This window comes from Oryctolagus cuniculus, chromosome 2 (assembly GCF_051225735.1).
Source record: "Oryctolagus cuniculus isolate XC-2025 breed Fujian yellow rabbit chromosome 2, ASM5122573v1, whole genome shotgun sequence".
NCBI classification, from domain to species: Eukaryota; Metazoa; Chordata; class Mammalia; order Lagomorpha; family Leporidae; genus Oryctolagus; species Oryctolagus cuniculus.
The window spans coordinates 514,552-541,996 of record NC_142868.1 but is presented as its reverse complement, the minus strand read 5'-3'; the positions used below and the strand labels follow the sequence as shown (position 1 = coordinate 541,996).

Genomic DNA, 27,445 nt, shown 5'->3' with positions numbered 1-27,445 from the left:
GCTCTCTGCCAGGGCCCCAGGGCAGAGCAGGGCCCTGGCTTCTTTGCTCCTGGCATAGCTGGTGTGGGGTGGTGACCACAGCTGCCACAAAGACAGGGCTGAGCAAGGGCAGCAGGCGGCCACGACGCTGGGTGCTGGGCACTGTGCGCGCGGGAGGGTGTGGGGGCCGAGGGACAGTGGCACACCCCGGGGCCCCTGCCCACACTGGAAACACCCCAGGGGCCCTGGCACCAGGGGTGGAGTGGCCCCCCATCTGGAGCCGCCTCAGAACCCGCCCTCCTGCCCCCAGGGGACGCCCACCTGACCCAGGCGCAAGAAGAGGCGGAGCCGCCGGGCCGCAGACGTGGAAATAGAAAACGTTTTATTGACAGGTGGACATTTACAGCGTATCGGCTAGTCGACGTCAGCATGCAAAAATAAGCGCTAGGTACAAAGCTCTACAGTGTTCGGGCCCGCGCCCGCGGCGGCGCGCGCTCAGCAGGAAGTAAGGCGGCGGCGGCGGGCAGCCCCGGCAGGTCACGGCGCCCTGGCGGCACCGCCTGCTCCCCGTGCGCTCACAGCAGGGGAGGGAGCCGAGGGCGCCTCGCAGCGGCTCCTGCTCCCCGCGCCGGGCTGGGTCTCCGCAGGCGCCTGCCAGCGGCGCGGCCTCACCTCCCGCTCCCGGGGCGCCGCTGCTCACCGGTCTTTGGTCGGGGCGGGCGCGCGCGCCGCCTACATGATGTACACCTTCTCGGCCTGGGAGAAGTGGAACACCTCTTTGGTTCTGGGGCAAACCACCTTATCGTCTTGGCGGATCGAAAGCAGAGACTGGAAAACAAGGGCAGAGCGGTGAGGACGCACCTGCTCCCTGCGCCGACCCCGGGGACCCCCGCCGGCCAACCCGCCCCGCCCGTCGCCCTCACGTTGTAGCCGTAGACGTAGCCGTTGGGGAGCATCATGGGCGGGTTGTTCTCGTTCATGACGTCGCCGGAGATCTTGCAGACCAGGCGGGAGTTGGCGCAGTGCGCCATGGGCAGGGGCTGCGCCAGCTTGTTCAGGGAGCGGCTGCACACGGGGCAGTCGGGGCTCCTGGAGCTGCCGTCCTCCTTGTAGCACTGTCTGCGTCTCGGTTAAGGAAGGGTCGAGGGGTGGCGGGGGCTGGACGACGCCCTGCGGCCCTGCCAGCCTCGGTCAGGCCACGCACAAGAGGCTGGGCGCGCCCCACCCAGACCCGCCCCTCTCAGGACAGGCGGGGCCAGCCGTGGGGATGCAGCCAGGGGCGGATCCAGCCGTGGGGGTGGAGCCAGGAATGGCAGGGCGGGGCCAGGATTGCCCCAGGTGGGGGCCCTTCCTGTCAGAGCAGGCACTCCTGGGGCAGTGGCTTGCAGGCCGGGGTCTGGGTGGAGCTGGGGGGGGCGTGGCCACAGGTGGCGCTGCTCTCTGCGGGGGTTCCTGGGGTCTGCTGGAGAACTCTCCCCCGCCCACCCCCGCACCGCAGCACCAGGGACGACCCAGGAGGATACGGCGTCTTGATGGCAGAGAGGCCGGCCTGCAGGGTGAGGGTGAACACGGAGCTGTTCCCCAGCTGGTGCAGCCGGTAGTTGTCGTAGCGGAACTGCTGGGTCAGCATCCGCCACCGGGCCGGGTCCAGCAGGTCCTGGAAAGGCAGGCGGGGCGGGGCGGGGCGGGGCAGGCGTCAGCACAGACGTGGCCTTCGAGCCGGGGCCTCAGTCAACCGCAGGACCTGTGTGGACTTAACTTTCCGGATGTTCGCTCGTTCGTGAATTGCTTTAAATGCTCTGGAGTGTGGGGGCCCCGGCCCATGAGAAGAAAAGGAGTTGGTGGGGGAGGGGAGACAGAGGCAGAGATGGGGGAGAGGCGGAGAGACGCGGCGAGCGGTGAAGAGAGACGCGGGAGAGGCGGAGAGAGACGCGGGCAGAGGCGGAGAGAGACGCGGGGAGAGAGGCGGGGAGACGCGGGGAGAGAGGGGGAGAGAGGCGGGGAGAGGCGAAGAGAGAGACGCAGGGAGAGGCGGGGAGAGGCGAGACGCGGGGAGAGAGGCGGAGAGAGACGCGGGGAGAGGCGGAGAGAGACGCGGGGAGAGGCGGAGAGAGAGAGGCGGGGAGAGGCGGAGAGAGAGAGACGTGGGGAGAGGCGGAGAGAGAGACGTGGGGAGAGGCGGAGAGAGAGACGCGGGGAGAGGCGGAGAGAGAGAGACTTGGGGACAGGCGGAGAGAGAGAGGCGGGGAGAGGCGGAGAGAGACGCGGGGAGAGGCGGAGAGAGAGACGCGGGGAGAGGCGGAGAGAGAGAGACGCGGGGAGAGGCGGAGAGAGAGACGCGGGGAGAGGCGGAGAGAGAGACTTGGGGAGAGGCGGAGAGAGAGACGCGGGGAGAGGCGGAGAGAGCCGCGGCCGCAGGGAGGGTGTCACGGCCATGCTGGGTGAGCCTCGACTGCTCTTGGTCCAGGGCAGACATCACACTCAGCCAACACGTCACGTGTGTCACAGCTCCTGGTCACTGCAACACTCAGCACTGAGGGGCGGCGCTGTGGCCTGGTGGGCGGAGCCTCCGCCTGCCGTGCAGGTACCCACGTGGGCACCGGTTCTAGCCCACTGAGGCAGGTCTGCTGGGGGCCCTGGTGTGGGCATCGGAGGGCAGGGTGGGTGTGGCAAACAAGGCTCAGAGCCAGGCCAGGAGGCTCTTGACCATGTCCTAGCCAGGGCGCCGGAATCGGCCCTGCCTGCTGGTGCCATCGACTGGCGCCTTTGGGGCTGAAACAGCAGGAGCTGGGGAGGGAATTCTGCTCAGACCTCAGCAGCCCACTCCCCAGGCCCCGGTCTCCAGGTAGCTGCTGGGACCACCAGACGGGCCAGGAGGTCCTGCCAGGCGCCTGCCCCTCTGCCCCTCTGTCCTGCTCCTGCTGCCCAGGCCCAGGGTCCCCAGGGAACCTGCACCCTGTGGCCTGGCCCTGGCCCATCCGTCACGTGTGCTGGCTGTGCTGGGGAGCAGGTGTGCTGCACCCACCTCCAGCCACGGCTCCGCCCACCGGGATCGCCTTGCCTGCATTCCCAGCACACCCCCCCCACCCTGAAGACCTGGGACAGGAGCGCGCCCCCAGCACCTGGGAGCCCTGCAGACTCTGAGGCGAGCACCTGGGCTGCAGGACACCCACCTCGCACACAGACTGGCCTCCCGCTCAGCTCAAACACCACAGGCCCCACACACCAGGAACCGGGGAGCCAGCCCTGGTCCCGGGAGGGGCAGAGCACTGGCCCTGGTCAGCCATGGCGCAGGCCCACAGCCCTGCCCAAGACCACACCTCAACCCACGAGCTCAGAGGGAGCAGAGAGCCGGCCAGCGGTTCTGCAGCAGAGGAGGTAGGAGGGGACAAGGCACGGCCCCAGGGCTGAGCCTTCTAGAACCTTCTGGGCTCACCTTGTACGGGGAGATGTGGGTGTCCGGCGGGAAGGCCAGCATGCCCATGGCCTGGCGCACCTCGTCCAGCTGGCTGCCCTCGGCCTGACTGAAGTGCTTCCTCGCGTGCCTGCACGACAGTTTTGCACACTGAGTTTGCCTCGCGCCTCTGAGGGTCAGAGCCCGGGCACGAGCCAGCCCCTCCCCCAGGGACGCCTGACGGGTAGGGGCCTGTGGCTCGGCAGGGCCCAGAGGCAGTACCAGGCGCCCCTCCTCAGGGGACCAGCCCAGCCCTGAGCCTTCCAGATGCCCAAGATACTAGCTGTCCCTGGCCACCCACCCCACCACCCAGGGCACAGAGGGCCACTCCCTCTCTCTATTTGAAAGGCAGGGTTAGAGAGGGAGAGGTCTTCCGGTTATTGGTTCACTCCCCAAACGGCCACAGGGGCCCGGGCTGGGCCACGCGCTGCTTTGCGAGGCAGGTCAGCGGGGTGCTGGGGCCTGGACTGGTGCTCCCGGGGAGCTGCCCACACCCCCAGGGCGGAGCAGCCTCCCTCGACCTGAGCCAGGGAGGAAAGCCGAGGCGGGGTCTTTCCCGAGCTACAGCCGCGGACACACAGAGAGGCCCTCGCTGGGCTGTGACCACACGCAGCTCCTGTGGGCCCTGCTCACCCGGCCCGCTCCTTGCACAGCGGGGATGCCTCTGGGCACTGGTGGCCGCTGTGCCTTGGGCTCTCCCAACAGCAGTGGCCCTCACAGATGCCTGCGCTCCGAGCCCCCACCCAGGGGCTGACGCCGGTCCCCCACGGAGGGGTCTGGTGCCGTGTGGAAGCAGACTGGTGTTGCCGAGGAGGCCTGGCCAAGGGCCACATGGCAGAAGCACCAAGGTGGGGCTGGGGCAGGGCAGCCAGCCGGGGAGGCCCCAGGCAAGGCCGGGCAGGCAGACATGGGCGCGAGGCAGGGAGAGGGCCCCCCCGCCCCGTTCTCTCCTCCAGGACCGCGTCGCCCACTCCGCTCCCCGCCGCAAACCCTTCCCCTCAGCGTGTGCAGAGCGGGGCGAGCAGGCGCGGTGACCCGGGACCCGACAGGGGCTGTGGTCGCACCTGCACCCCCCACGGCGTCCTGAGCTCCAGGAGGGCCCTTCTGCTCAGCCGGGACCCCGGCCCTGGGGAGTGAGACCCCACAGCACAGCCTGGGCCACTTTCCACCTTGCTAAAAATCCACTGCGCAGCTGTCTACACCACTTCCCCCAGCCACAAACCCAACCCCAGGGGAAAGACACATGGCAGAGGCGGCCTCTGGGCACTGACACAAGGCGCAGCCACGCCCCAGGCAGCCCTCAGACCTGGACCCACGTCACCCTCACACGCACACACGGTGACAACACAGACACACGTGTGTGCACACACACGGTGACAACACAGATGTGCACACAGTGATAACATGGACACACACGCGCACACACAGTGACAACACACACACGCACACACACAGTGACAACACGGACGCGCATGCGTGCACACACACGGTGACAACACGGACACACGTGTGCACACAAGTGATAACACAGACACGCGTGCGTGCACACACACGGTGACAACACAGACGTGCACACACACAGTGACAACACGGACACACATGCACATGCACACACACGGTGACAACAGACACATGGTGACAACACGGACACACGTGTGCACAGTGACAACACGGACGTGCATGTGTGCACACACACGGTGACAACACAGACACACACGTGCACACAGTGACAACATGGAGGCGTGTGCGCACACACTCGGTGACAACACATGCACATACACGGTGACAACACGGACACACATGGTGACAACACAGACATGCACACGGTAACAACACACACACAGTGACAACATGGACACATGCGCGCACATGGTGACAACATGGACGCGTGTGTGTGCACATACACATGGTGACAAAACACGCACACACGGTGACAACATGGACACACACGCACACAGTGACAACACGGACACACAGTGACAACATGGACACACACGGTGACAATACAGATGCACACATACGATTACAACACGGACGCTCGCACGTGCGCACAGTGACAACACGGACGCGCGTGTGCGTGTGCACACGGTGACAGCATGGACACATGTGTGCACACGGTGACAACACGGACACACACACGGTGACAACACACATGCACACACACAATGACAACACGGACGCACACGCACGCACACACGGTGACAACAGACACACACACCCCAGGGACTCAGCACGTCGGCCGTAGCAGGGCGTCTGGTGCACAGCACACCTAACTCGGCAAGCTCCAAGTTCACCCTGGTAGCTGCTCCTCTCACATCTGCACACTCAGCGCAGCCAGCCCCCACGGCCCCCAGGCCCCAGCGGACAGCGCCCCACACGCTGACCTGGCAAACACAGCTCTGTCTGGTACCGGGCACCCTGGCGCCTCTGCACACACCATCCTCTCAGCTCGACCCCACCTGCTCGTCCAGCCCTGCCCCACGCACCTCTCAGCAGCCAGCCTGGCCGCTGCTGTGGCACTGTGGGCTACACCGCCACCTGCACTGCAGGCAGCCCGTATGGGTGCCAGCGTTGAGTCCCGGCTGCTCCAGCTCCCTGCTGTGGCCTGGGGAAGCAGCAAAGATGCCCAAGTCCTTGGGCCCCTGCACCCGTGTGGGAGACCCCGAAGAGGCTCCTGGCTTCGGATCAGCCCTGCTCTGGCCACTGAGGCCATTTGGGGCGTGAACCAGCAGATGAACACCTCTCTAACTCTGCCTCTCAAATAAAAAAACCAGCCTGCCGTCCGCCCACACTCCTGCTGTGCCTGAGCCCGGCATACCACCTTGCCAACCAGGGTCTGGAGGCGGCCCCACGGCATCTCCCACCCTCACTCTGACCTTGGCCCCTCCAGAGGCCCAGCACGAGACCCCCAATGGACAAGACCCCCGGGCCGCCTCTGTGACTTGAGTTTGCCTCCCATGGCACAGAAAGCCCACTTTTGCCCTGTGCCTGCGCCACTCCAGCCCACACCTGTCCATGGGGACACCCCCACACACAGCTCCTCAGCTGACCACAGACACCTGGGTGCCCCCGCACCTGCCGCAGGGCCCGCAGGGCACAGCATGATGGCGTCACAGGTGCTGGGGCACAACGCCTGCCCCACCTGGGCTGCGGCTTCACAGCTCACGGCCCCAGAGGCCCAGAGGCTGTCCCTGGTGGGAGCAGGGGTCCCCCACAGGAGGCTCCGGGCTCTGCCTCGCCCCCGGCTCCCAGAGGGCGGGGGAGGAGTCACATAGGATGGGCAGCCATGGGCATTGGGCCTCTGTGCGGCCCTGCTCTGTCTGGATAGCCAAGGCCTCCCAGGGCCCGAGGCTCCCTCTGGAGGGCAGACGCAGAGCCCAAGTGTGGGAGGGTCCAGAGAGGTCAAGGCACGAGTCCTGCCCCTGCAGCCACAGGAGGTGCCGCTGACAAGACCCTGCCACCCCACGCTGGACAGGGGGCACCACTGCTGAGGCCCCGCCCACCCCACGCCTGATAGGCACCACCACTGCTGAGGCCCTGCCCACCCCACACCTGACAGGTGGCACCACTGCTGAGACCCCACCCATGCCACACCTAACAGGGGCACCACTGAGACCCCGCCCACCCCACGCCTGACAGGGGGCACCACTGCTGAGACCCCCACCCATGCCACACCTGACAGGGGGCACCACTGAGACCCCGCCCACCCCACGCCTGACAGGCGGCACCGAGGCCCCACCTACCCCACGCCTGACAGGGGGCACCACTGCTGAGACCCCACCCATGCCACACCTGACAGGGGCACCACTGAGACCCCGCCCACCCCACGCCTGACAGGGGGCACCACTGCTGAGACCCCACCCATGCCACACCTAACAGGGGCACCACTGAGACCCCACCCACCCCACGCCTGACAGGGGGCACCACTGCTGAGACCCCCACCCATGCCACACCTGACAGGGGGCACCACTGAGACCCCGCCCACCCCACGCCTGACAGGCGGCACCGAGGCCCCACCTACCCCACACCTGACAGGGGGCACCACTGCTGAGGCCCGCCCACCCCACGCCTGACAGGCGGCACCACTGAGACCCCGCCCACCCCACGCCTGACAGGGGGCACCACTGAGACCCCGCCCACCCCACGCCTGACAGGGGGCACCACTGAGACCCCGCCCACCCCACGCCTGACAGGGGGCACCACTGAGACCCCACCTACCCCACGCATGACAGGGGGCACCACTGAGACCCCGCCCACCCCACGCCTGACAGGGGGCACCACTGAGACCCCGCCCACCCCACACCTGAAAGGCACCACCACTGAGGCCCCACCCACCCCACACCTGACAGGGGGCACCACTGCTGAGGCCCCACCCACCCCACGCCTGACAGGCGGCACCACTGAGACCCCGCCCACCCCACGCATGACAGGGGGCACCACTGAGACCCCGCCCACCCCACACCTGATAGGCACCACCACTGAGGCCCCACCTACCCCACACCTGACAGGGGGCACCACTGCTGAGGACCCACCCACCCCACGCCTGACAGGCGGCACCACTGAGACCCCGCCCACCCCACGCCTGACAGGGGGCACCACTGAGACCCCGCCCACCCCACGCCTGACAGGGGGCACCACTGAGACCCCGCCCACCCCACGCCTGACGGGGGCACCCCTGCCGAGACCCCACCCACCGCATGCCTGGCCGGCGGCACCAGGACCTACCTCACGGCGTCCAGCCGCTTGTTCTGCCGGATGAGCTCAATGAACTCCTGGATGCGCAGGCTGAACTCCAGGCAGCTCTAGGGAAGACGAGGGGAGCCTCAGTCTGGGCCGCACGCACTGTGCCAGCGGGCCCTGACGGCACCGGGGGCGGGGCTGAGGCCGAACACGGGGGGAACCCAGCCGGCTGTCCTCACGCAGCCGGGGGCGGGCGGCACTGAGGGTGTGCCAGGAGGGCAGGAGTGGGGGGCACGGCTGCCAGGTGGCCCGGCAGGGACACACGCAAAAAGGCACCGCCAGCAGCCCCGCCCCAGCCCCAGCCCCAGCGGCCAGCGGCCCTCGCTGCTCTCTGGAGGACACTGGATGGGTGCTAAGGCCTGGGCGGGGGCAGTGCAGAGACAGCAGGAGGCGCTGGGCTCCCACGAGGGGAACCCCAGGACCTGCCGGGGGGGGCGGCTGGGGGAGGCTTGGCACCGAGGGGTCCCGGCGGAGGCAGCGTCTGCGGGGCCCACAGCTCCACAACCCGAGCTGAGACGCGGGCGGGCGTGGGCGAGGCGAAGCCGCCCGTCACCCAGGGAGAGAAGCCAGAGTGCAGCGAGTCAGCCCGCGGTCTCCGCACACCACCCCCAGGTCCCACGCAGCCTCCAGAGGCCCCTGCCCCCGCTCACCCTCCCAGCAGGACACAGGTGCTGAGGGCGGGCACGGACTCGGGACGCGCAGCCAGGCTGGAGGCAGAGGCTGCAGGCCTGGTCCCCAGCGCTGGCCCGGCTCTGCGGGGCCTCGACAGCTGTGCCCGGCGCCCACCCGCGGCGGGCGGGGGAACACGGCAGAGGCCCCGCCTGCCTCCCCACCGCGGGCCCTGGCCTTCAGCAGTGGGAGAAGCAGGAAGGGGCCAAGCGTGGACACAGCTGGGGCAGTGGGGCGGGCGTTCGCCAAGCGCAGGCGTGGAAACCTGCTCTGTGGTCCGACAGCGCGGCAAGCCTGCGTGAGGCAGATCAGCCCCTCAGGACCCACGGCCCAGGAGGCACAGGGGACGCTGACTGAGCTGTGCCCCCCTTGGGCCCCCAGTGCCCCAGGCAGGAGCTGTCACTCAACCGAAGCACACCGGGGCTCACAGTGCCTCTGCCCATCGACACCCTCAAGACCGCGATCCCAAAGGGCCACTGGCACCCGCCCCTCCCCAGCACAGGTGACGTGAGCTCGTGTGCACACGCGTGCACACGTGTGCACACTGCATGACAGGCAGCCTGCAACAAGCCTCTCCGGTGGCTACTTCCTTCCTGCGCAGGCCTGAGGCCACACGTGGCCAGGGCACGCACCTGCTCTGCCCTCCACTGCCCCCGCAGCACGGCCAGTGCTGGCGGAGGCCCAGGCAGAGCTGGGGGGCGGGGGGTGAATCTGTCCCACTCCAGTGCTGGCTTTCCTTTCAGGGTCTCCACACCAAGACCTTACTCTGGGGAGCTAGGGGCCACACTACTGTCTGGCTGCTCCGAGTGGTGGCCGTCACTCAGGTGGTCAGACTCCCCAGGTGGCATTGCAGGACAGGGTTGGTGTGCAGAATGGATGGCAGGCACCGGATAACGCCCGTTACAACACCTCAGCAAGTTTAAATCCCAGCTGTGCACCTCACAGCCCAGCAGGGGACAGGGGTGACCCACCGGGGAGCCACAGAGTCGCCCACTGCACCACACTGTGAACCTCTAGCTCCTGGATGCTGGGACCTGCATTTTTGGGGGGCTTTCCTCTAAAGTCAGAAGAAGCCACCCATGACACCCCAAACCCACTGGTCTGGGTTTGGCATCTGCACCAAACCCAGACCACTGCAAACCCACTGGCGAGAGCGCAGTACTCCAGGAGCCCTGGTTGGCGGACTATCTTGTCCTGCAGAGACCCCGCCCAGCCAGCAGCCCCACCCCCGCAGATAGCCCCAGCCCCACCCGACAGCCCCGCCCCCACAGATGGCCCCGCCCCACGCACCTTCATCTTGCGCAGCCGGGACTTGTTGTCGTGGCACCAGGCCAGGCAGGTGGCCGTCTCGCGCCGCTCCAGGGACTCCTCCACTTCCTTGGCCGTCAGGAACATCTCGATGTTCACCAGGTCCTGAGGGGAGGGGGCGCTCGTGGGGCCCTCCCGGCTGGGACCTCCGAGCAGAGCGGGCAGCCCCGGCACACCCTCCCGGCTGCAGTTTTCCCGGTGGCTGTTCTGCGGGGCAGAGGCGGGGACACAGGGACACGGGGCACCCGGGGCTCTTTCTCGGCCCCTTCCCGGGGGAGCTGCTCCCACGCTGCAGCAGCCCCACGCGCACTGGGCACAGGGCTCCCAGAGCAGGCGGGCGTGCCCCTCAGCCGCAGCGGCCGGAAGGACCGGACAGGCTCAGGCGCACGCAGGACTGCCCCCGTGGCAGGCAAGCAGTGACTTCCGGGACCGAGCAGGGCACACGCATGGCCCTGGCCCGCAGGCCAGCTGAGCGCCGGGCGCTGGGCCTGTGTCCAGCCACACAGCCAGAGGCCACCAGTCCTTCTGAGAGGCCGGTGCTTCCCGCACCAGCTGCCGTGGGCTGCCAGCTCGGCGGGGCCCGACACAGGGCAGCTGTAGCCTCGTCCTGACAGTGGCCGCCAGGGCCACGGTCACAGGCCACATGTGGGAGCTGTGGGGGATGGCGGACTGAGAGCAGTCTCCAGACCGACACCACTGGACCCCAGCCTCGTCCCTCTGCCTCTCCCTCCGCTCCCAAAGCTCCAGGTCCTGACCACAGGGCGTTGGGCAGCAGGTGCAAGCTGGTGTGGTGGGCGGCACACCTGCCAGACAGGGCTGGGCTGGGGCCTCGTGGCCCTGGAACAGGTGCCCCGGCGCACTCCACCGCTCGCAGCGTGGGCCGGGCGCCTTCTCTCTGCGAGGGCCACTGGGTATCTACAGCATCGCCTGTACCAGCTCAGGCAGCTGCCTGGGCGGGGCCGGCCTCTCAGGGCTCTGGGGGCTGTGCGCTCCTGGGGACGCCAAGGGTGCCGTGACTCACGCGTCTCCCAGGGAACCTGGAGGCCTCACTCCCTCACCCACTTCCCACCTCTCAGTCTGCTCTGAATTCCAAGAGGCGGCTCCTGGCCTGAGTGTCCTGCCCAGGGTCGCTTTCCTGCTGCCAGCCTGTCCCTGCAGCCTCAGTGTCCGGATCCTTCTGGATCTTTCTTGCTGGTGGCCTCTCCAGGGTCCACGGGCCCCTGGTTGTGCGCAGTGCAGCAAAGGGTGAGGGCTGGCGGGCAGCCAGCTCGAGACAGAACCACCCAGGAGAAACCAGGCTCCTCTATCCCAGAAGGGCTGGCCCTGGGTTCAGAGGTGGGGAGGCTGGGACCGCCCCAACTCTAGAACGTTCTCCACACTGGGCGCTCTGTGCCACAGGCCACGCCTGGGCTGCCCAAGCACCCCTGCTGGGTCTCAGCGCAAGGGTCTCTGTGCACAGTGGGAACCCAGGGTGGATTCCAGATGCCCCTTCCAGGACATGCAGGGTCTGACAGCAGGGCCACCCCGGCCACAGCAGCGAGGTTCTCGCAGGTCTCTCCCCCGGCCCCCAGTCTGCTCCTCACCAAGCACCGGCAGAGGGAGCCCCAGGCCCGCGGGCCACCCCAGCACCAGGGGCAGACACATCTGTGTCTCCTGCCTGCCCTGCCCCGCTCTGTGCGCCCTGTGCTCCCTCCATGGGCACGCACGCCTGCAGGCCGAGGGGAGCAGACGGCAGGCAGAAGCCGCTGGGAGGAGGGCAGGGCCCCCACCGAGTGAGGCCCATCGCCGCCCGGGGGAGCGGGAGAAGAGGCCCGCGGCCCACCTCGATGCCGCTCTGGCGCGCCAGCTTCACGGCCGTGCTGTAGTAGCCGCAGCGCAGCAGGTGCTCCACCATCATGCGGTCCATGCGCTTCCTCTTCCACACGCCGGCCGCCGCGGGCTGCGCGCTGCTGTGCTCCTTCAGGTGCTCGATCCGGCGCTTGCACAGCTTGGCGCTCTCGTCCTCCGCCTGGATGGACTCCACCGCCTGCCGCGCGCACACGTCAGGGCGGCGGCCCAGCTCCCCGCGGCCGCGCCCTCCCAGGCCAGCCTGCCTGTCATCAGGAAGGCGCCCCACCTCCCGCTCGGTCCACTTCCGCCAGAGCCAGCCGCCGGGGAGGGAGGAGCGAGGGGGCAGTGCCAGGAGGCGCCGGCGGCCCCGCCCACCGCCCGGAGCCCCTCTGCAGAGGCTCTGACCCTGGCCGCGTCTGGGGTCTCTGCTGCGGCTTTCCTCCCGGTCACCATGTGACACGCCCGTGTGCATCTGCCCTGCAGGGCGCCCTCACGGTCCCCGGCCCCTGCCCGAGACCCGGGCTCTGCCCCGCGGCTGTGCTGGCCCTGGGCTGCCCCTTGAGCTCCAACTGTGACTGGCAAACCGCCGCTGCGGCAGCGCCGTCTCTGCCCGCCGCTCCCAGGCTCCCGTCAGCACTGCGGCGGCGCCTGTGCGGCTGCGTGACGGCCACCCGCCCGGCTGTCTGTGTGGCTGTGTCTGGGTGTCACGGCTGTGTGCTATGTCTGTCACTGGCTGTCGCTGGGTGCCTGTACTGGAAACACTTCCGGGGCCCGCACGGTGGCGCTGCGGACGACACATCCCTATCAGCGGCGGTTCGAGACCAGCTGTTCTGCTCTGATCAGCTACCTGCTGCGGCCTGGGGAAGCAGCAGCAGAGGCCCTGCACCCACACGGGAGACCCAGACGGAGTTCCAGGCTCCCTTCTGGCCCAGCCCTGGCTTTTGTGGGCATTTGGGGAGTGAACCAGCAGATGGGAGATCTTTCTCTCGTCTATCTGTTCCTTTTAAATAAATAAATAAAGCCTAAAAGAGAGACAGGTGATAATGATGTGCACTGTGTGAAAAATGCCAAATTAGAAAACAGGAAAACTATTCTGAGACTGCTGCTCAGACGGGAGGGGTCTCCCCTTGAGTCAGGACCCCCAGCCAGGACAACACACCCAGAACCTGGACCCAGGGGAAGGCCAGGGCCAGGCTAGCCTCCCGGGAACCCACTCCCCACAGCCCCACCCCGGCCCCCCACCCGGCAGCCTGCGTGGAGCAGCAGTCCCCTGCCCCTTCTATGCCGTGAGCACCCTGGGTGGTCACCAAGACGCTGAACCGCCTCATCCCACTTCCTGGGACATCTGCAGCGGGCCGTGGGCCCAAAACCCCACTCCAATCCCGGCAGTAAAACCACGACCGAGGCTTCAGCCTGACATGGCCGCCCGCCCCCAGCCCACTCGGCCCAGCCCGGTGCCACGGTGCAGTCGGCCCAGCCCAGAACGCCGCCAGCCACGCCCCTGCTCCCACGGAACACGGCGCCCGTCCCTGGCCGAGGCAGCACGGACCTTCCTCTTGAGGACACTGAGCTTCTCCACCACGCCGTCCAGCAGGCTGACCACGGAGTCCACGGCGGGGCAGCTGCTCAAAGTCTTCTCCAGCTCGGCCACCACCATGGTGACGTGGCTGGTCTCGCGGTCAATGTTCTTCTGGGCGGCTCGGAAGCGCTTGTTCAGCGTCTCGTAGGGGACCTGCGCGAGGAACGAGATGGCTGGCGGGAGAGCACCCTCTTCCGCACCCAGCACCCGCCGGCCTCCTGAGGCCCAAGGCCGAGGCTCGAGGGTCTGATGACGCCCACAGCCCACCTCCTCCAGAAACGCCCAGCACGCGTGGAGAGCGACCGACAGTGAGGGGCACAGCCAGGCAGGAGGGGGCCCCGCCTCGCTCTGGGCACGCTGGGCTGTGCCGAAGCAGACGGGAAGAGAGCGAGTGCCGGGGACGCACCGGTACACGGGGCGGGGGTCGGCACAAGGAGCATGCAGGCAGGCACACGTGGACACACGGGCACCGCTTGCAGGGAAGCCGGGAGAATGGGCAACAAGCCAGAGTCCTGAAGCGGCTGCCACTCCCTGCCCTCTGGAGCCCAGGCTGGCGCTGTCCCCTGCCAGCTCCCGGGTCCTGGCTCTGCACCGCCCCCAGACCCCTCTCCTAAGGGCCACTCCCGCCCTCCCCCCCAACACCTGGGATGCCACTGGCTCCAGCAGCACCAGCCAGGCCCGCACTCAGAAGAAAGGCCCGGGTGCTGGGAGGGAGGCCTGGCGATGGAAGACACACCCTCAAAGACCCAGGCACAGACAGCCTGCGCTCAGGCCATAGTTGCCCGCCACGACCCAGCACCCCAGGCCAGGCTGCCCACACCACGGCCACCACAGGTGTACATGACCCAGCCATGTGGTTCTTACTGGCACCGGGACAGAGACCACCAGGCAGCACACACGTTCCCAGCACGTCTCTCAGTGCTCAGTGAGACAGCGGGAGGCTACCCGCCCACAGCTCACTTCATACGTGACGCCACAGCATGAGGACCAAGGTGCCAGGCACGCAGATCCCCGGACGGGGCTCGGCGCGTGGCCTGCAACACCCTCCGCCCCCACACCGCCTGCCTGCACAGACGCACTCGCTGGAGAACCGGCACTTCCTGTGACACGGGGGAGGGGTTCCAGTGGGCAGGAAGTCACGAGTGACAGCACCTTCAGCAGGAGGCACTTTGTGGACACCTGGGGAGGAGGCAAAGCAGGCCAGGTACGAACAGGACACCAAGGGCAAGGCCTTCCCCAGCCCCCTGGCCCACCCCAGGACCCCGGCCTAAGTCCTGGCTCCCCGCACACGTGTGGTTCTCTCTGGGTGTACGCCTAGCTCCCCGCACACGTGTGGTTCTCTCTGGGTGCCCAGGCTCCCTGCACACATGTGGTTCTCTCTGGGTGCCCAGGCTCCCCGCACACGTGTGGTTCTCTCTGGGTGCCCAGGCTCCCCGCACACGTGTGGTTCTCTGGGTATACACCTAGCTCCCCGCACACGTGTGGTTCTCTCTGGGTGTACGCCTAGCTCCCCGCACACGTGTGGTTCTCTCTGGGTGCCCAGGCTCCCCGCACACGTGTGGTTCTCTCTGGGTGTACGCCTAGCTCCCCGCACACGTGTGGTTCTCTGGGTATACACCTAGCTCCCCGCACACGTGTGGTTCTCTCTGGGTGCCCAGGCTCCCCGCACACGTGTGGTTCTCTCTGGGTGTACACCTAGCTCCCCGCACACGTGTGGTTCTCTCTGGGTGCCCCCGTGGCTCCCCCCCACACGTGACTCTCTGGGTGCTCTGCTCCGGGACAGTCCGTCGGGTCTAGAACCACAGCACGTGGCTGCACGCGGAGAGTGCCCTGGGTCAGCCCCTCTGCGCGCCCCTCCGCTGCGCCGGGCCTGCGTGGTGAGGCGCCCTTCCTGCCTGCAGCCTCAGGGGCGGGGCGAGGCTCCCAGCGGTCCGTGCCTGTCCCGAGTCCAGGCGAGGGCGGAACCCTGCTGCTGGAAACGACGGTTCCAGCTGCTGGTGCCCGCCGCACGTGAGGGCGCCATGCTCGACAGGTGGACGGCAGGCGCGGCCCCACCGTGCTCCTCTCTGACCGCGCCAGTACCTCACAAAGCACCCTGAAACGGAATCGGCAGAGAGCGGGCCAGGCTCCAGACACGAGAAGCCAGGCAGGAGCCTCTCAGACCACAGCAGCCAGCCACAGAGCCGGGTCCTTCGGAAGCAAGCCCTCGGTCAGCACCCTGCAGCACCAGGCCAGTCTCCCCCAGACACCTGCTGAGGGCCCCAAGCCACCTGAGAGCAGGCGAGCGGACGGGAGGGTGCACGCTGCTGGTCCCCGCCTGCCGCCTGCACCACGCTCCAAACGTCAGGGCCTCATCCTCTGCAGCTGCACACGCCTCCCAACAGCCCCACCCCCCCGCCTGCAGCCACTCCCCCCACAGGAGCACCCGGGACCATGCCAGCCAAGCACTCCCCAGGGCTCAGCCATCAGGCCCCCACCATCACTGCGACCGTCCCAGGAGCCCTACCGGCCACACCTGAGTCCCCCTTAAGTCCCTGGCGATGCCCAGAGCTCACAGGGGTTCGACTGAAATTCCAGGGACCCGAGGGCTCCGAGAACTGGCACCAGGTGGCCAGTTTCACACACGCCCCACCTGCCTCTGGGCCTGGGGTGTGACATGTTTCGTGCTCCAGAGGCCCCCCGGCCCAGTTTCTTCAAACCGCCTTGGGCTGACCCAGGGCAGGGGACAAATGCACGAGTGGAATGTCAGAACCCCCTAACCCTGCGCAATGTTCCAGAAGACCCCAACCCAAGACTGGAATTACTCAGGAATGAGAGCAGAGAGGATCTCTCCAGGCACACACAAACCCTTTCTGGGACGGTGCACGCCGCCGGAGCGAGAATGCCACACGGAGGCGAGACGCTACAGCCGCCTTCCGGCAACACAGACACCCGAACGCACAGGCGCTGGGAGCTGCCCGGCCACCACGCGCCCCACGCAGCGCCCCGGGAAGTGGGTTCTCACGGCGCTGAGCTCTGTGGGTCTACTTTGGCTTAGATCTCCAGGCCTGTGTCCTCGGAGGGTTTGGATCTCCGCTAGGAAGGCGCTGCCTGATCCCCGGGGAGCAGGAGCCAGGCCTGTGTCCTCGGAGGGTTTGGATCTCCGCTAGGAAGGCGCTGCCTGATCCCCGGGGAGCAGGAGCCAGGCCTGTGTCCTCGGAGGGTTTGGATCTCCGCTAGGAAGGCGCTGCCTGATCCCCGGGGAGCAGGAGCCAGGCCTGTGTCCTCGGAGGGTTTGGATCTCCGCTAGGAAGGCGCTGCCTGATCCCCGGGGAGCAGGAGCCAGGCCTGTGTCCTCGGAGGGTTTGGATCTCCGCTAGGAAGGCGCTGCCTGATCCCCGGGGAGCAGGAGCCAGGCCTGTGTCCTCGGAGGGTTTGGATCTCCGCTAGGAAGGCGCTGCCTGATCCCCGGGGAGCAGGAGCCAGGCCTGTGTCCTCGGAGGGTTTGGATCTCCGCTAGGAAGGCGCTGCCTGATCCCCGGGGAGCAGGAGCCAGGCCTGTGTCCTCGGAGGGTTTGGATCTCCGCTAGGAAGGCGCTGCCTGATCCCCGGGGAGCAGGAGCCAGGCCTGTGTCCTCGGAGGGTTTGGATCTCCGCTAGGAAGGCCTGTGTCCTCTGAGGCACTGGCGTCAGCGCTCACACTCCAAGCGCATTTTCGCACGCAGTGTGATCGGGCCACCCTCGTGTTTCTCCAGGTGGGAATTCAAGACGCCTGCTTCCCTCCTCCCGTGGCACCTCCTAAACACCCTGGCCGCCGGACCCCGCTTCTGCAGGAGCGCCAGAGCTTCCGAGCTGGGAAGCCAGGCCCGGGGCGCTGCTCCCCTCGGGACGGCGCCCGCTCTCCCGGGCTCCCTGCATTTGCCCTTGAATCTTAGGAACGGCCCGTCCGTTTCTGCCCGGAGTCAGCTGGGGTGCTCTGCACCTGAACAAGTCTACTCCGAGCTATCGTTCTGGGGTCAGTGCGGATAGCCGCTCCTTGATTTCCCTGAGACCCGCAGCGGCTGGAACTCGGGCCAGGACTCCCTCGTGGGTGGCAGGAACCCCATGACTTGAGCCGGCACTGCCGCACGGGCAGGAAGCAGGAAGCAGGAGCCGGGAGCCGGGGCCGGGACTAACGCAGGTTCCTTGACGTGGCTGCAGGTGTCGTGGCCGCTGGGCCGAGTGCCAGCACGCTTCGTTCCTGTCTGCACGGTTCACTTCTAGGGCACAGAAGCACAACGTGTGGGCTGCGTGTGTTCTGAGCACTCCATACACGGCAGCATCCCCGTCCAAGCCGAGCGCCTGTCCGGGTTTCCTCTCACAAATGCCCGGTCAGAACCTCGGGACCCCCGGAGCAGGCGCGCTGAGAACGGACGCCCCGGTGCTGCGGCTGATCTCGGGCCCGCCTCAGTCCCACGCAGGCAGGATGTCGGCTGTGGGCTCTCGTCGCCTGCGTGGGGCCGAGGAGCCCCTCCTCCTCCTGGTTGCTGAGGCTCTCCGTCACGAAAAGGCACGGGCCACATCAAGTGCCGGCTACCGTGTCTTCACCGACACGCTGCCACGGGGCTGCGCGTGCGCAACGCTGCGTTTCTGGACGAGTTCCTGAGCCCCGACACAAGCCTGGTCGCGTGCTGCCAGACGCGGCTCGCCAGCCCGTGCGCAGGATTCGGCCTCTGTGCTGGCCTGGTCCTCTGCCATCTCGGGCTGGCTTTGCCGTCAGAGTAACGCTGGCTCCGCAGAGCTAGGAAGCGCCCGTCCCTCTTGTTTTTTAGAGTTGGCGAAGGATTGGTGTTAGTTCCTTTTTTTAAAGACGTATTTGAAAGGCATAGCTACAGAGATGGGGAGACCTCCCATCCACAGTTCACGCTCCTAAGTCTCCGTAACAGCCAGAGCTGGCTCAGGCTGAAGCCAGGAATCAGAGCTGCACCGGGGTCTCCCACAGAGGTGGCGGGAGCCCAGGCCCTGAGTCATCATCGCCTGCCGCCCCAGGATGCACTGGGGCACGCGGATGTGCCTCCCCGCTCTTTCCTGGGGCAGCCACCGTCCAGTCCTGGCCTTCTCTCCATGTCCACCTCGGCCACTGATTTCTAATCAGCAGAAGCCGTGTGTGGCCCGGAGGCCCTGGAGGAGCCTCAGCCAGCTCGTCCATTTCCGTCAGTCCCCTGTGGTCCACACTGGTGGATTTTTACCATTTACTTACGTTTAACGTGAAAGGCACACAGGGAGAGGGAGGGCGAGACAGAGGCCTCCCATCTGCTGGTTCACTCCCCAGACGGTCTGTGCGGATGGGGCTGAACCAGGCCAGGCTACAGCCAGGAGCCGTGAACTCCACTGGGCCTCCCACGTGGCTGGCAGGAGGCCAAGCACCCAGCTGCCCTCTGCTGCGTTCCTGGCCATCAGCAGGGGGCCGGATCAGAAGCCGAACTGCTGTGCCCCTGGGCCAGCACTGTATTCAGTGGACTTCTTAGGAAGATTTTGTCATTTACTTTTAAATCCTGGTCTTATTTTACCTAGTTATACCAAAGTTGTTATTGTTTTTAAGATTTTATTTTTTATTTGAGAGGCAGAGCGGTCAGCCTTGCCTGCCTCCTGTGGAAGCTTCTCCGTGCCCAGGCCACGCGAGACGGGCAGTGGGAGTTCTCCCGGGTGCTGCGAACCCTAACTCTGCCGGGCACTCACAGGGCACCAGCCCTCGGAGCCTGGAGGACGGGGCGCCAGGCCAGGCCTGCCCGGGGCTCACTGACCACACACAACACAAAGGCCGCAGCAGGCAGGCGTCAGCAGGCGGCCCCAGGCCCCCTGCAGACGAGGTGCTGACAGCCAGCCTTCTCCGCGCTCCAGTTATTACAGGAAGAACACCATGTCAGGCACAGAGCAGAGGCTGGGGCGCCGCCCCCCAGGCCTGCCCTGCGGCCACAGGGTGCGTGCGGACCCGAGCCCGGCCCCGGTTCACTTCTGCTGCAATGCCTGCTGCTCTGTGGGCCCTTCCTCGCTGTCCCTCCGACACGGTTCCTAACCCCCGTGCTCGGACACAAAGAACAGGACGGTGAGCACACAGGCGGCGGGGAGGGGGCAGGGGTTGCCCGCCTCACGGCGACCAGGATGGGGAGGGAGGAGCCACGAGGTGTGCAGAGAGCGGCCAGGCCAGGGCAGCGGGGCGAGGCTCCAGCTCAGCCGGCCGGCACACCAGCAAGGAATGTGAGTAGACACGGGGCCAGCCCAGCCAGGAAGGGCCTAGGGCAGCCTCTCCAACAGCCTGGGCCTCCTCCCGGCTGACAGGAAGCTACCAGGACAGAAGAATGAGCGACCTGGTGCTGGGCCGGCAGAGCAGGACAAGCCAGGCGGGGAGTTAGGAGCAAAGAGGCCCAGGAGCCCTGCAGGAGAGAAGGAAGCTGGGGCCGGCGGGGGAGGCAGCGAGACCAGAGGTGACCAGGTACGGGAATCACAGTCCCTGCGACTCAGCAGTGAGCACAGAGGCCCCACAGCCCTGGGCAAAGCAGGTGGTCCCAGGGGCCCCGGCTACGGCACTGCGGCAGGGGTCTGTGCGTGCGCAGACAACCCACACCCAGCAACAGGGCACGGGGAGCACAAGTGCGGTGCAGGGTCTGCGGGAGGACAGCACCACAGGGCTGAGCCAGGACACGGGCCGGCAGGCCTGTGCCGCAAGGAGTACCAGGGCTCGCGCCAGGGACCTGCGGCAGGCTGCCCGCGCCCGGCGGCTGCACGGCTGTGCAGAGCACTCTGAACGCACCAGGGGATGAAGGGAGCCGCGGTTTCCAGGCCTTTTCCGCTAGAGTGGAGAAACTCCTCCACAAACGGTCCCGCATCCCACACAAGAACCCGGAGGCTGTGCCGTGGGCACCGGGCACCAAACCCCAGACTCAGGAGGAAGACTGAGGGAGGGAAGAGGCGCGGTGCTGCCGGGAGGGCACCTGGCTCAGCCGGGGAGGAGCAGCAGGTGCAGGGGCTCTCGCTGGGAGGAGGGGTGGGCTGGGGTGGAAAGCAGCTTTGAGAGCCACCAGAGAGGACGGCAGGAAGAGCCCAGACCCAGGACGGGGCCATCGGCTGGGAGCTGGATCGGAAGTAGAGCAGCCAGGACTTGAACCGGTGCCCACATGGATTGAAGGCCCCGCAGGTAGTGGCTAAACTGGTGGTCCCAGCGCCCACCAAGGGCGAATATTCTGGAACAAGGGCAGACCCTCTCCTCTCTCCAGCCCAGGGGCTTCCTGCCGACCCACATGGGCCACCCACGGCCCCTCCAAGCACACGGCTTCACCCTCCTCCAGCCACCTGGCCATCGCCCAGGGCCTGGGTGTGGGCTGTCCTCTGCTGGGATCGCTGCCCCTCCCCTCACTGGGTGCTCACTCCTGTGGGTCACCCCTCCCCTCACTGGGTGCTCACTCCTGTGGGTCACCCCCCCTCACTGGGTGCTCACTCCTGTGGGTCACCCCTCCCCTCACTGGGTGCTCACTCCTGTGTGTCACCCCTCCTCACTGGGTCCTGACTCCTGTGGGTCACCCCCCCTCACTGGGTCCTGACTCCTGTGGGTCACCCCTCCCTCACTGGGTCCTGACTCCTGTGGGTCACCCCCCCTCACTGGGTGCTCACTCCTGTGGGTCCCCCCTCCCCTCACTGGGTCCTGACTCCTGTGGGTCACCCCCCCTCACTGGGTCCTGACTCCTGTGGGTCACCCCCCCTCACTGGGTGCTCACTCCTGTGGGTCACCCCCCTCACTGGGTCCTGACTCCTGTGGGTCACCCCCTCCCCTCACTGGGTCCTCACTCCTGTGGGTCACCCCTCCCCTCACTGGGTCCTGACTCCTGTGGGTCACCCCCCCTCACTGGGTCCTGACTCCTGTGGGTCACCCCCTCCCCTCACTGGGTCCTGACTCCTGTGGGTCACCCCCCCCTCACTGGGTCCTCACTCCTGTGGGTCACCCCCTCCCATCACTGGGTCCTCACTCCTGTGGGTCACCCCCCCTCACTGGGTCCTCACTCCAGTGGGTCACCCCCCCTCACTGGGTCCTCACTCCAGTGGGTCACCCCCCCTCACTGGGTCCTCACTCCTGTGGTTCACCCCTCCCCTCACTGGGTCCTCACTCCTGTGGGTCACCCCCTCCAACCCCCCAGCTCCAGCTTCCTGCACTTCCAGCTCAGGGTCAGGACGTCCATCCACGGCGACGCTGGCAGTGTGGCCTGCGAGGGCAGCCGCCCACCTAGCGCACTGCCAGGCCCGTCCACGGCTGCCCTGGGCAGGGACAGCAGCCAGAAGCTGGGCGGCAAATGAAGGGCTAAGGCAGGCTGGCCAAACTGTGCCGTGTCCACTCAGGGGTCGCTATGGGGCACAGCTGAGAGGGGCAGGCCCGCCCCCCCCCACACACGGAGCATCCCAGGGCAGAGTGCGGCCTGGGCACCGGGGGGCAGGGCACCCTTGGGCCCTGGGAGCCTCCCCAGGGACTTGGCGGCCAAGTGGGCGTGGCACCCGCTGGCCTGGCCTCCTCTGTCAGCAGGTTTGCAGCCGCACGTGAGGGTCAGGGGGACGTCCCCTCCCAGCCAGCCAGCCCTGGCGTCCACAGTGCCCGGGGGCTGGCACTCGGCTGGGGGGAGGCGAGCCCCAGGTGAGACCCTCCCCACCAGGAGCTGAGCCCCGGGATCCCGCCCTGACCCAGCTGGCCACCGCCTGCCGGGCCTCAGTCTGCCGGGCTGTGCTGGCTCAGCCCACTGCACCACAATGCTGGCCCCCACGTGCCAACTACTGATTGTGACTATTAAAACTCCTTTCTCGTGTTCTCCAAACAACGGACCTGGTATCAAGACTCTAAGTCGGCAGCCATTCCTGCTGGCAGGTGCGCCCCGCTGTCCGTCAGCAGCAGGCAGCCCGCTCCACTTGTAGCCACGTCACCCAGGGGAGCGAGGTGGGGTCTGCCAGGACTCCGGCACAGCCCACACCGCCTCCCCCGAGCACCTGGGTACTGCCAGGGAGGCCACCTCACTCCCCACCAGCCAGCATCGCCTCGACCATACCCACGCCTCCACAGACCCTCGTCAGCGCCTCCTCCTGGTGGAGGAGCTGCCCGGGCCCACAGCACCTGCCCCCAAGGCCGGCGTGAGAAGGGGCGCAGGCACGGCAGCCCACTCCACTCTGGGCTGCGTCCATGCAGCCCATCCACCCACCCCAGCGTGGCAGCACGAGCCCTCCTCCTGCTCTGACCTACGTGAGCAACACTTAGAAGCACAACAGCTGCTAGTACAGGCGCGGTGGCGGAGCGGGTGAAGCCTGTGCCTGCAGTCCGCCATCCCATATGGGCGCCGGTTCAAGTCCCGGCTGCTCCACTTCCGATCCAGCTCCCTGTTGTTGCCTGGGAAAGCAGCAGAAGATAGGCCAAGTCCTTGGGCCCCTGCAGCCACCTGGGAGACCTGGAGGAAGCTCCTGGCTTCAGCCTGGCCCAGCCCTGCCCCTTATGGCCATTTGGAGAGTGAACCAGTGATGAAAGACCTCTCCCTCCCTCCTTCTCTAACTGTGCCTTCCAAATAAATGAGATAAATCTTTAAAAGCAAAAACAGCCCCACTAGCAGGGAGTCTGCAGTGCTGGGGAGACGTGGCACCGAGGGGTGAAAGCCAAGGGCACAGACGCCAGTGCCAGCAGCAGAGAGGCCTCAGGCGGCATCTGGACGGCCGAGAAGCCACGGGAGACGCCTGCAGGTGCGAGCGGGCAGTGCTGGCCTGGAAAGGGGAAGGTGTTAGCGCTGACCCAGCGCCCGCCGGCCTCAGTGGGCCCGGTGTCTTCCTTCCGAGGGAGGAACATCAAAACACCCTAGGTAAGACTGGGGGAACACCTGGCCTGGGGCCACTGTCCGGTCTCCAGCATCAAAGCCCACGCGTGCGGTCAGCCCTCACCAGCGCTTCTCCCTCGAGAACGCCGTCTACCCAAGTCCAGCCAGGACCAAGGCGAGACAACAGCACACGAGCGGCTCAGCCACAGCCTCGGGACCCACACCCACGGCACGTGAGCGGCTCAGCCACAGCCTCGGGACCCAGACCCACGGCACACGAGCGGCTCAGCCACAGCCTCGGGACCCAGACCCACGGCACGTGAGCGGCTCAGCCACAGCCTCGGGACCCAGACCCACGGCACACGAGCGGCTCAGCCACAGCCTCGGGACCCAGACCCACGGCACGTGAGCGGCTCAGCCACAGCCTCGGGACCCAGACCCACGGCACACGAGCGGCTCAGCCACAGCCTCGGGACCCACACCCACGGCACACGAGCGGCTCAGCCATAGCCTCGGGACCCAGACCCACGGCACACGAGCGGCTCAGCCACAGCCTCGGGACCCAGACCCACGGCACACGAGCGGCTCAGCCACAGCCTCGGGACCCACACCCACGGCACGTGAGCGGCTCAGCCACAGCCTCGGGACCCACACCCACGGCACGTGAGCGGCTCAGCCACAGCCTCAGGACCCAGACCCACGGCACACGAGCGGCTCAGCCACAGCCTCGGGACCCAGACCCACGGCACGTGAGCGGCTCAGCCACAGCCTCGGGACCCACACCCACGGCACACGAGCGGCTCAGCCACAGCCTCGGGACCCAGACCCACGGCACACGAGCGGCTCAGCCACAGCCTCGGGACCCAGACCCCACAAGTGCAGGTCCCAGCTTGGAAGCCGCAGGGCAGGGCATCAACCTGAAAGCAGAAAATTCAAAATATCCTTATGGACATTGAGAGGCCCAGGGACCCCGGCCACGTGTCACAGCCACCCGTGAGGAGAGCCCACACCACCGCAGGGGGAGGCAGGGTGCGGCCCCAGCTGGGCGCCAGGAGAGCAAGGGGCAGGCAATGCCCGCCAAGCCCCCGCCCTGGGTGCGCAGCGCCCCCTGCTCTGGGGGGTGATCAGGGCTCTGAAACATTCGTCCACGTCAGAGAGCAATCCTGCGCAGCAGAGTAATCAGAACAAAACAATTACTCTCGTAACTAGAAAGAGCTTCGCAGAGACCACACGGTGGACAACGCACCGGGTCCCCTCCCCCAGGCGCTGCCGACAGGGCCGGGGAACCTTGGGTTCTGCCAAGGGCTACAGGGTATTCATCGCATCACTCACAGCCACACAAAACCATCCACGTAAATCAGCCCACTCGGATGTGTGTTCCCAGTCAGCCTCCGGCTGTCTGGCCGGGCCAGGCAGATGCTGCAGCCCGTACGCGGCCCACAGCTGGACGCCCCCGCCCGGCCTCCGGCCTCAGACCAGGGCGTGTCCTCAGGCGGCACCCCTGTGCTGTGAAGAACATAAACCAAGCTCCATCCCAGAGCTGCTCACGGGAGTGACCTCCACCCAGGCGGCTGCAATTTCCGGAGACATTTGGGGGCGGGGGGCAGGGGGCAGGGGGCTGGCACGCGGAGGCTGAGGCCAGGGCCACTGCTGAGACCCTACCATGCCCGCAGGCCCAGGGCACCCACTGTGGCGGACACAGAGGCCAGGGAGGCCGTGTGGCCAGGTCAGGGCACCCCGACCTCTTCCCGCTTCACCAGGGAAACCAGACGTCCCCGCCAGGTCCCAGGAGCCGCTGACCAGCTGGGGGTACCTCGGGGGCCGGCGCCTGGGCCACCCGGAGGCTCCCCACACCTCAGGAGCAGGCTGGCAGCAGCGCACCCCCTCTCCAGGAGCAGAGGAGGAAGGTCCACGCACACCTTGCAGAACCCCAGCCCCTCCGCCCCCTCTCCCGGCTCCGACACGCACGCTCTGGCTTCCGGGAAACTTCGCACTTTCCACCAGGAGTCACCCCGGAATCAGGACAAACAGCAGCTGCGGCGACACAAGCGTCCACACGGTCGTCAGTCAAGGCAGCCCGGAGGGACGACGCCGTCCCGCTGCAGCTCTGACGTCACTGCCACGGAAGGGACGCCGCTGGGCCACCTGCATCGCCCGCATCCCACGTGGGCGCCGGTTCGAGTCCCGGCTGCTCCACTTCCCATCCGGCTCTCTGCTGTGGCCTGGGGAAGGCAGCGGAAGATGCCCAAGTCTTTGGGCCCCTGCACCTGCGTGGGAGACCCGGAGGAAGCTCCTGGCTCCTGGCTTCAGTTTGGCAGAGCTCCAGCGGCTGCGGCCATCTGGGGAGTGAACCAGCAGATGGAAGACCTCTCTCTCTCTCTCTCTCTGCCTCCTCCTCTAACTCTGTCTTTCAAATAAATAAGTCTGTAAAAAGTTGGGTCGCTTTTCCCCAGGGTCACGCACTACCCCACAGCACTCTGCCTAGGACTCAGCGAAGCAGCTGAGCGCCCCCCCCTTTCCCGGGCCACTTCCTGTCTGGCCAGCACCAGCAAGGAGGCGCCACCACAGCTCCCGCCTGCAGGCGGGCCTGGAGGGTGGGCTCTCACCTGCCCGGTCCCCCAGGGCGAGGCCGAGCCCCCTCCCAGGGGCGCCGGGCGACGGCGGCGACGCCCCCTGCCCTCCCCGGGCCCCTGGCGGCCCTGGGGGGAGGGGGCGGAACCTCGGCTCGCATCCCTTTGCGGGCGCCCACCGCACGCCGGCTGGCCGGAGTCCCCGCATCAGCAGGGCCAGGCGCTGCCGCAAGCAGCTCGGGTGCACCTGTCTCGCCCTCACGTGACACAGGTGCTCCACGACCCGCCGTGGGCTGCCGCGGGGGCCCGGGCCGGCTCTGCGGCCGCGGGGGGACCGCACCCTCCACCTGCCGGGCCCTGGGGAAGGACTCCCGAGCCAGCCGGGAGCGCTCCGGCCCGCGCGCCGCAGGGAGGTCCGTCACCTCGGCAAGGAGCAGGCGCAGACTCCACCCCGGCCGGCCGCGCGGGGCCCGTGACCACCCAAGGTCACGCAGCCGGCCCCGAGCCGCAGCGCTGGCGACGCCCGCACCACGGGCTCCCGCGGGGCCGCCGGCCCCTCCCGGCGGTCCGCAATTAGCGCCCGGAGCCCGGCGCGGCCAGGGCGTCGGCGACCCACACCGGGCCCCGCGGCCTCCCCCGCCGCCGCGGGGCCCTCACGCTCGGAGCACCCGCGGCCACACCCGGGCTCCGACGGCGACCAGGGCGGGCCGAGCGGGCGCCGGCATTCACCTGCCGGCCCGGGAGCGCCCCCAGTCCCTCCGGGCCGGGCCTGCTCGGGGCCGCCGGGCCCCCGCCGGCGCGGCGCTCTCCGCGAGGCCGGGCCGCCCCCCGAGCCGCGCCCGCCGCCGCCCACCTTGAGGGTCGGGTACTCCTGCACCTTGAGGGTCATGGACAGCTGCGCCGCCGACTCCTGCACCGCCATCTTGAATGGGCCAAAACAGAAGCGGGCGGGGGACGCCGGCGCGCTGCACGCCGGGTAATGACGCCGGCCGCGCGGGGGGCGGGGCCGGGCTGGGCGGGCCGGTGTGTCTGCACCAATCGCGTCCGCTCAGCCGGCCCGGCGGCGGAAGAGGCGCGGGCCAATCACCGCCGGCCGCCCTCTCGCTCAGCCAATGAGCGGCAGCCCTGGTGGGCGCGGTCCTTGAATTACGCGTCGGGCCCGGCGGCGGCCGAGTCGCCGGAGGCCCTTGTCCCTCGCCGCGCGAACGTGGGTCTGGGGGCTCGCGTCGGCCGCTGAAGGCGCCGCCCTGCCCGCGTCTACACCCGGCCGCGGAGCGGAACCCGGGCAGGGCTCACGGGTCTCCCGTGGGTGCGGGGCCGGCCGGGTGTGCTGCGTGGAGGGCGAGTTTGGCTCCTTCTCCGGGTAGAGGGGCTGCCTACTGGTCGCTGAGCCGCCGCTGCTCTGGCCAGCGTGCGTCCGAGAATCCGCATCCCTGCCGCACCCGCGAGCAAGCCCCGGGACCCCGTGGCTGATGAGGCAGCGGGGCAGGTGCTGGGGCCCGCTGGCAGGCTGACCCCGCGGCGC

The 27,445-nt window shown here is 67.8% G+C and overlaps 1 protein-coding gene across 4 annotated transcripts; it reads right to left on the bottom strand.

Annotated features, from left to right (window-relative positions):
- Positions 1-344: 344 nt before the first annotated feature.
- On the bottom strand, positions 345-26,931 carry MAEA (macrophage erythroblast attacher, E3 ubiquitin ligase). 4 transcript variants are annotated; one of them, XM_070067961.2, is made up of 10 exons: positions 26,774-26,912; positions 14,625-14,738; positions 13,530-13,712; positions 11,973-12,176; positions 10,133-10,255; positions 8,159-8,235; positions 3,416-3,524; positions 1,503-1,636; positions 903-1,098; positions 345-807 (listed from the first exon to the last, which is right to left on the bottom strand). In XM_070067961.2, the coding sequence occupies exons 1-10, from the start codon at positions 26,840-26,842 to the stop codon at positions 712-714; spliced, it is 1,305 nt and encodes a 434-aa protein (XP_069924062.1). In that variant the 5' UTR covers positions 26,843-26,912; the 3' UTR covers positions 345-711. The 4 variants fall into 4 exon arrangements, with proteins under 4 accessions (XP_069924062.1, XP_069924063.1, XP_089183004.1 ...); XM_070067962.2 differs by lacking the exon at positions 14,625-14,738 and having other exon boundaries at positions 26,774-26,931; XM_089326878.1 differs by lacking the exon at positions 26,774-26,912 and having other exon boundaries at positions 14,639-14,662.
- Positions 26,932-27,445: the final 514 nt, after the last annotated feature.

Excerpts from the sequence above, each read along its gene's own strand:
- MAEA (XM_070067961.2), bottom strand. The coding sequence starts at position 26,842 with ATGGCGGTGCAGGAGTCGGCGGCGCAGCTGTCCATGACCCTCAAGGTG. Across the intron at positions 13,713-14,624 it reads CAGCGAGTGCGTCTGTGCAG|GTCCCCTACGAGACGCTGAA; the intron begins GCAGGCGGTGTG and ends TTCCTCGCGCAG. Across the intron at positions 808-902 it reads GCTACGTCTACGGCTACAAC|TCTCTGCTTTCGATCCGCCA; the intron begins GTGAGGGCGACG and ends CTTGTTTTCCAG.